Raw genomic sequence first — 8,954 nt, 5'->3', positions numbered from 1 at the left:
TATATATATGGTTTTAGTCTCAAGGATCATTTAGTCACGTTAAAGACCATGAAAGGGAAAGTAGTATTTGAACACACAGAGGTGCCAGGCACTTTGTCACCATTATCATTTCTGCAAAACGTCATTATTTTATCTGGCTGCTCTATGGAATGTGTCAGTGCTGACTGACCACTGTTTCCTTCTTTAAACTCTTCTCTGAGGTTTCCATAGCACCATTCTCACCAGATTTTCTTTCTGGTTTTATAGAACTACGTGCAGACTCCTTCAAATGCCCCTTTTCCTCTGACCACTGTTGACAAGTTAGGGTCACTTGGTCACTTCCCCATGTCTCTTCTCTTTGTGCTCTTGTCATTTGAGCTATCTTTTCTTCAGTGAGGAAGCACAACCGTGTTTTGAGTTCACTGGTATAAGGATATAACCTCTGAATTATAAGCTTTACTTCAAAACTTCTCTCCTGATATCCAGATCAATGTACACAACCACAGACATTTGTTCAAAACAAATAAATGAATGGCAAAACAATAAAAACATCCTTCCACTTATCGTTCAGGTCAGAGACTTCATAATGACCAAGTCTCCTAACCTTAGAACTTTCATCAAACAAAACATCTTGCCCCTTTGATCCTACCTCCTGTCACTGGAGTCCATTATCTTTGCTCAATTCTCATTGCCACTTCTTTAGTAAAAGCCCTCAGTAAAGCCCTGGAATATTGTACAAGCCCATCTCCCTGCTTTGGTCTTGCTATCTGCTGGCTGCTCCCAGAGCAACTTTCCACAATCACAAATCTGGTAAGACCATCTTCTTGTCTAAAATCCCTGAATGATAGTCTGTAACTTGGGATGTTGTGAACATCCCCTGACATGGCATCATGACCTGAAAGACCTACCTGGCTCCTGCTTACCTCTCTCCCTCATACTCATCCCTCCTTTCTTACCTAGTAATTTATAATCCAGTCATGTAGAACCAGGTATATTTCTGGGATTGGACTCTGCCCTTGCACATTTTCAGTCTATTCTTTCTTCTCTCAGTTGGCTTCCCCACCTAAATCAGTGGCATATTTCAACTAATCCTTTGAGGCTCAGTTCAAGCATAACTTTCTTAGAGAATTAGGCTTCATGTTCCTGATGTGAGTCCCCAAATAATAGTTTACATATTTCTAATAGTCTCTTTTTTCATACTTTTAAAATTACTAACTCAAGAAACATTTGTTTTGAGGATACTATTGTGTGCTTGTCACCAGCCATTGTTCTAGACTTGAGTAGAATAAACAAGATCCCTGCTCTCATGGATCTTACCACTCTGATGTATGGAGACAGCCATCAAAGAGATAGAGAAGATATTTAACAGGTAGTGATAACATCCTTGAGGAAAATGACAAAATGGATGAAGGAATATGGCATGACTTGGGGAAGGAATAATTTAGGTCCGATAGTCATGAAAGGTTCCTTGAAGAACTGATGGTTAAACTTGGTGAGACCTGAATGGCATGCTGTACCCAGCCAAGTGAATATCTGACAGAAGATGATCCTATGCAGAAGAAAAGAATAGCTTATGTAAAAACCTTAAGGGTCAATAAGTTTAGAATATTTAAGAAACAAATAAAGACCTGTGTAGCCAGTGAGTGGTTGCCAAGATAGAGATGAGGTTCATGATGATGGTGCAAAGGGCAGACGGTGAAGACGAGAGCAAAGATTTTAAAACTTTATTCAAACGTAATTGTTATCCACTGAAAAGTTTTAAGAAAGAGATAAATATAACATGATTTATATTTTAGAAAATAATTTTGACTGCCATGTGGAGTAATAAGTAAAGGAGTTAAGTTAGACACAGGGAGACCAGTTGGGAAACAATTACCTTAGTCCACATGAGCATTGATGGTAAGTCAATCTATGACATTAAAACTGAGATATAGCAAAACGAAGAGATTCAGAGTAAGTGGAGGAGGTAATGGAACTCAGTAAGGAACTGCATGTGAGAAGTGAGGAGACAGGAGTAAACAAGGATGACGCTTAGTTATTAGCTTCAGGAACTGGGTGGATAGTGGTGCAATACAATGAGATGAGGCATTCCACGAAAGGAGTGTGTTTGGGAGGTTGACAATCAAGAGTTCATTTCTGGATATTCTAAAACTAAGATATATTTTGACATCCACACAGCTATATCAGTTAGGCAGTGCTGTATAAAGATAGCCTGGAGTTAAGGAAAACATGATCAGGCATGGAGATCATTGACAAAGTCAATGGCAAATAGATTGAATGTCACTGGCAAATAAATTATTATATTGAGACTTCATGGCCAGGTGCCCTCCTACATATCACCATTTAGTGGTTGGGTGGTGGGTAAGTTACTATCCAAGAAGGCTGAAAAAGAGCAACAGATAGGTTAGAAAAGAAACTAGGAGTCTGTTGTGGAAGCCATGTGTTGCAAGAAAGAGTTGTTCAAGAGGGTCTAATACTGGTAATCCAAGTAAAAGGGGGCTAGAGAAGTGACCACTGCATTTGGAAATGCCGTAGCCTTTGTTGACCCTAAGAGAAGCTGTTTCACTGGTGTGGTAGAGAAGGAAGCACAAAAACCAAGATGAGGAAGTATTGAGTTTTCTGCTTCTGTAAATATGCCAGCCTCAGAAACACTATGGGGCAGTTCTACTCTGTCCTATAGAGTCACTATGAGTCTAATCAACTCAATGGCACACAACAACAACAAGGATATAAAGACAGTGTGTACAGACAACTTACTCATTAAGATTTTCTGAGCAGACAAAGCAAGATGAATTGATGACCAGGAAATAATTAGTTTCCTTGTGCATCTGTGACTTGCTTGAGTGACTGAATTGCCTCCTATTTATCACTGAGCCCCAGTACCTAGCAAATAATTAGCATTCAGCACAAACTCTTTTTTATTTCCATTTAATTTCACAACAGCTCTGCAACTTAGGTATTAAAAATTTCAATTTTACTTGAATTTTAGAGAGGTTAAATTTTATGAAGTCATGCAACTAGCAAATGATAGGATTCACAAATCTTTCTGATTCCAAAGCCAATGTGTATGTGTGTGTGTGTGTGTGTTCCCATATACAATATATATATATATATATAATTATATGCTATGTTAAGAAATATTCATAGATCACAAAATGAGACTATATCACTTCTTGAATAATTAGGCTTAAAGATGTGATAGCAGAGTGCTATGTCCATGGATGGACTGCATCAGAGAAGTATGCCAAGTCATCCCTTTATTGGCAATTTTCAGAATTCTAATATCCATTCAGACATGATATTGATGGTGTGCTTTTTTTTTTTTTTAAGAGAATCACAAGTGATTGTTTTTGTCTGTTTCAAATAGTAAAACTGCTCATTTTAGGAAAACAAAAGATGTGAGGATAATAATTGTATATCAAGTAGTATCTCCTTGTGATACACACATGGGAGAGTGGAAGGAAGGGAAGACATTGTTGGAAATGGCACAAAACCCATTATCAGATTTTCAAGTGGAAAAAAATCCACAGTCAACATCAATTTGAAACTTCAGCACCCTCTTTTGCCTTGACCTTGTAAAACCAAGAGCCCCTCAGGAACATTTTCTGCTCATTCCAATCCTTCTTAGCTACAAAAACATTTCACTCCTGAACATACCATGACCATATGTCTTTGCTCAGAGGGTACTCTGGCTTCAATGCCCCTTGCCTTCTTTCCATGAAACCAACATAGCCAACATTAAGGCTCAGATCAAGTCAGAATTTTCTCCATGAAGCCTTACTTGACCCCTGCCTGCACCCTTGGCAGACGGTGATCACTTTTGGATTTTAACTGAAACATTTCTTCTTATTTATATAATGTTTCATAACACTCTTTTTATCAGAACTTATAATATACACTTAGTAACTTTACAATGAATAGTGTGGCAGAATGTAAGAAAAATCCTCCAAACCACAATAGAGCAGATCAAAACCATTTTTACTTTCTAATTGCATAATATATAATTTCTAATTATAATTAGGAGCTCTGGTAGCATAGTGGCTAAAGCACTTGACTGCTAACCAGAAGGCTGGTGGTTCAAACCCACCAGCCACTCCTCGGAAGGAAGGTTGGGCAATCCTACTTCCATAGTGATACTGCCTCGGAAACCCAAGGAGGGGTCACTATGAGTCGGGGTCGACTCAACGGCACTTAACAACAACAACAACAATTGCATACTGAAGAAAATTGATAAAAGTGATTGTCTTGGTCAGCCTCATTAATTCTTCTTTCTACCTATCCCTGTTTACAAAGATCAATTATTAACTCTCATGCATATTTCCAGATAATAGTAAATAATCTAGTGAAAGTCACTAGGGAAGGGAGAGAAACCTTTCCTTAATTATGTCTACCAAACACTAGCTAATTTTCCTGACACTCATTCACTAATGTAATCTTCAGAATAACTGTATAGGACAGGTGTTTATTCTCTTATTTACAAATGATCCAAGTAGAGTCCAGAGAAGTTACATTGCCTGTAAAATTCACATAACATCAAAGTACAAATGTCAGAATTTAGTCTAGCTATACAGTTCTCACTTCAAAGCTCAAGCTTTTCCCTTTATATTGTTTTCATACGCAACCATAAATTCATGCAAATGGAGCATGTAATATCTTTCAAAAGTTTCTTTTCTTATTAAATATTAGTCTCTCATTATTATGAAAGTATAATTGTATGATTCTAGGAAAAAAACACTTCACAATTTTTAATAAATGACTTTCTAGTTCTGAATGATTCTGATAGCCTGTCTCGTGACCATCCTGAGAGAATTCTGATGATTTCATGTTTCTCTGGTATCTTCACTGTCATAGGGAGTATTAAGGCAAAAATATAGACCCTTAAGATAACATTTAAGATCAAAATTAGAGAAACCCATACTTTTAAATCTTATTTGATCTCTACTTCTCTCCACTGATATTGTCCACATTATTCAGATCAGAGATGACTCGAGTTGATACTATGCTTGGGTTTGGATCACCTTGGAAGAATGAGGATTGGCACTGATGACATGTTCATATTTATGGTTATAATCCTTTTCTATGGACCTTAACTTGATTAATTTCCAATTGACAATGAAGATAAATGTTGGTAATATGATAAACCCATCTATAACCTTTCTGTATTAAATAAAGCCATTTGTAATTTTTTTCTATTTATAATTTTTAAAATTTACTTGTTGTTGTTGTTGTTGTTATGTGCCGTCAAGTCGGACCCGACTCATAGTGACCCCTCCTTGGGTTTCCGAGGCAGTATCACTACGGAAGTAGGATTGCCCAACCTTCCTTCCGAGGAGTGGCTGGTGGGTTTGATCCGCCAGCCTTCTGGTTAGCAGTCAAGTGCTTTAGCCACTATGCTACCAGAACTCCTAAAATTTACTTAGTGTATATAATTACTTTTATTTTTGTTACTGTTGTTGAGAATACACAGCAGAACATCACCAGTTCAACAATTTCTGCATGTACATGATTACATCCTTCAAGTTGTACAATCATTTACCCTCCTTCTCTGAGTTGTTCCTCCCCATTATGATCTTACTGCCCCTTAAGTTTCCTAACTAATCTTTGAGTCACTGTTGTCAATTTGATCCTGTACAGACAGATCTTAAAAGAGCTCAATGCTCAAGGCATACATTCCTTACTAGTTAAGCTAAACTACTGATTGTTTTTAAGAATACCAAACAAGATACATGCCAACAAATCACAATATATGACCATTCAGTTAGTCCTGAGGAGGTATTGCTACAGAGAAGATTGCCCAATCTTCCTTCTGAGGAGTGGCTGGTGGGTTTTAACCAGGAACGTTCTGGTGAGCAGTCAAATGCCTTAGGCACCATGCCACCAGAGCTCCCTCAATGATAACTGCTTAACCAACTATTGTTTGGTTTTAAGAAGACTTCAAGGGGTATTTTTGGTTTAAGGTTAGAGATTATCTCAGAGCAATAGTTTCAGGGACTCATCCAGCTTTGACGGCTCCAACAAGTCTGGATCCCATGTGTATTTTAAATTCGTTCTACATTTTCCCTTTTTTGATCAAGATTCTTCCAGAGAGTCTTGCACTCAGACATCCACAGTACAAGCAGCATCCATTCACTTAGGGGGGCAGAAGAAAAATTAGAGTCAGAAACAGGGGGAAATGGAGGCAAATTGCCTCTGTGAAAAATTTCCTGCTTTCCCATGAGACCAGAAGAACTGGATGGCATCTGGCTGACATTTGTAAATTTTAAAACAAACATAACATTATATGGTCTCTCTCTTCTATCTTTTACCTTCTAAGAGCTATTTTAGGACATAATCACCCTCTATGTAGAAAATCATGAGAGACAAAGATGTGCACTTTGAACCCAGAAAGACTTAGAGTCAAATCTAGTCTCTCCACAAAATGTGCTTGGCTGGAGGGAATCTAATCACACAAGCTTCAGCTTCCTCATATGAATAGGGTAACTGATACAAGGAGATCATGGGGTTACATGGATGAGCAAATAAGCTAATCCTTTCAGGGGTATTTTTTTATTACAAATAATATAGTAAAGTATTTAATGTATAATATGTGTGTGGTGTAGTAAATTACTTAGTGTGGCTTTTCTACCCATAAGTTTTTGTAAACTCCAAGGTGGGATTTTCTATGGACAACTGAGGAGCTCCTGATTGCTGAAGTTGTCCACCTGTTGTATTTCTGTTGGGAGTGGCACAAAACAATGTTCTGGGAGGTGCCCACTCTCTCTCAGGTGCTTAGACTTCTGATGCTATGATTGGCTAGTTTGACCACCCTGCTGGGCTCAAAAGGAGGCCTCCTAGAGGCAGACCTCTCTCTGACTGCTGGTTGAGGAAGACGTGCTGCTGAAAGAGACACGGGCTCCTGAGACACGCGTTGCTGGGAAAGAGACGCAAGAGACACACATTGCTGAGTGAGACACCGAGGGACCAGCACTGCTGGGAAAGAGACTGTGAGAGACTGTTGGCTGAGGGATGGTGGGCTGGGAGAGAGACTGAGCATTTTTTCTGAACTTGAATTGTAGCCTGTGGTGCTTCCCTAATAAACCCCATAATCTGTGAGTTCTGTGTGGCCACTGCAGCGAATTATCGAACCCAGGAGAGAGGCGGTGGGTGCTTTGGGAGGAACAGTTGGAGAAAGGGCTGGAGGGAGGCAGCATGTCTGGCTTTGCAGTAATAGGCCTTGGGCTACTGGTGGTAATCCTGTCTTCCTCTTGTGGGATTAAAGGAGGGCATAACATGTGGCCTCCTTGCCCTTTTTTGCAATGTGTTATTGTTGTTGTTATGTTGTTGTTGTTGTCATTCCCTAATATTCCTGATTAATTAAAAACTAACTTGTTGTTTCTGTACTGAAATAAGTGTAAATACAAAAGGAAAACTGTTTGTTTTATTATATTGTTGGTTATTACCTTATGGTTTTACCATATTAAATAACTGTCAATGTTCTAATATTTATAAATAAGATATTTAAGGATTAAATTCACAATATGCCTAAAGAAACTGAATGCACCCTGAAATATTCAAGAAACTTTACATAGTATGGTGAGATGTATTTTGTAAAATGTACTATTTTATAAAATGTGAACTTTCTTGACATTTTCTTAAAGACTAAGAGTATTTTAAAGATATATTACTTGGTAAGAGAGAAAAAATAAAAATGAATAATTAATAGTCAAACCTACTGAAGATTAATGACTTCTGGTATCCATCCTGTGAGTGCATGAATGACTGTGAACTCTCCCAGTTCTCTCCTGTGTGCTACATGGATGCTGAAAAAGAAAATGCACACTGCTACAGTTACCAAAATTTGAAACCACAGATAGATATATAAAGATGAGAGAATCACTAACAAATTAAAATTATAATAATAAATGTAGGGGCCATACTGATTATACATTATAAACATTGTAACTACAAATAATTAGTATTCCAACAGTTGATTTCTATTAAAACATTTAAATAGTTAAAATAAGTTCATGTATATTTATAAATAATGTTTATAAACTACATTTTTAAGTCTAAAATGAATATTGATGTCATATATAAAAACATATTCATACATATTATGTATCACATACTATAGACAAAATACAGATATAAGTGATATGTAACATGCATATATGTAATAAAGGAAGAGGACTTAAAGTACTTACTGATGAAGATCAAAGACTACAGCCTTCACTATGGATTACACCTCAACATAAAGAAAACAAAAATCTCACAACTGGACCAATAAGCAACATCATGATAAATGAAGAAAAGACTGAAGTTGTCAGGAATTTAATTTTACTTGGATCCATAGTCCACGTCCGTGGAAGCATCAGTCAAGAAAGCAACGACACACTGTGCTGGGTCAATCTGCTGCAAGTGTCCTCTTTAGTGTGAAAAAGCGAGGATGTCACTCTGAGGACTAAGATGCGCCTAACCCAAGCCATAATATTATCAATCTTCTCATGTACATGTGAAAGCTGGACAATGAAAAAGGAAGATCAGAGAAGAGTGGATGCCTTTGAATTGTGGTGTTGGCAAAGAATATTGAAAATACCACGGACTGCTAGAGGAAAGAACAGATCTGTCTTGGAAGAAGTACAACCAGAATGCTCCTTCAGAGTGAGAATGGTGAGACTTCATCTCACATATTTTGGGCATGTTATCAGGAGGGAGCAGTACCTGGAGAAGGACGTCATGACTGGTAAAGAAAGGGTCAGCAAGAAAAAGACCCTCAATGAGACGGACTGACACAGTGGCGGCAACAGTGGGTTCAAACACAGCAAATATTTCAAGGATGGTACAGGGAGCCCTGGTAGCATACTGGCTAAGGCACTTGACTGCTAACCAGAAGGCTGGCAGTTCAAACCCACCAGCCACTCCTTGGAAGGAAGATGGGGCAATCTACTTCCGTAGTGACACTGCCTTGGAAACCCAAGGAGGGGTCGCTATGAGTC

The 8,954-nt window shown here is 38.1% G+C and overlaps 1 protein-coding gene across 1 annotated transcript in view; it reads right to left on the bottom strand.

Moving 5' to 3' along the window:
• Positions 1-8,954, bottom strand: part of ADGB (androglobin) — a 315,129-nt gene that overhangs the window by 232,172 nt on the left and 74,003 nt on the right. Inside the window, exons 6-7 of the mRNA XM_007943219.1 lie at positions 7,692-7,778; positions 223-401 (exon numbers count right to left, since the gene is read on the bottom strand). Of these exons, the coding sequence (XP_007941410.1) occupies positions 223-401; positions 7,692-7,778 (266 nt within the window). The remainder of the gene's footprint in view (positions 1-222; positions 402-7,691; positions 7,779-8,954) is intronic.

The sequence above is a fragment of the Orycteropus afer genome, unplaced genomic scaffold (assembly GCF_000298275.1).
Source record: "Orycteropus afer afer isolate SDZICR_OR568_19922 unplaced genomic scaffold, OryAfe1.0 scaffold00101, whole genome shotgun sequence".
Classification (NCBI taxonomy): domain Eukaryota; kingdom Metazoa; phylum Chordata; class Mammalia; order Tubulidentata; family Orycteropodidae; genus Orycteropus; species Orycteropus afer.
This window is presented reverse-complemented; position numbering and strand designations above follow the sequence as displayed.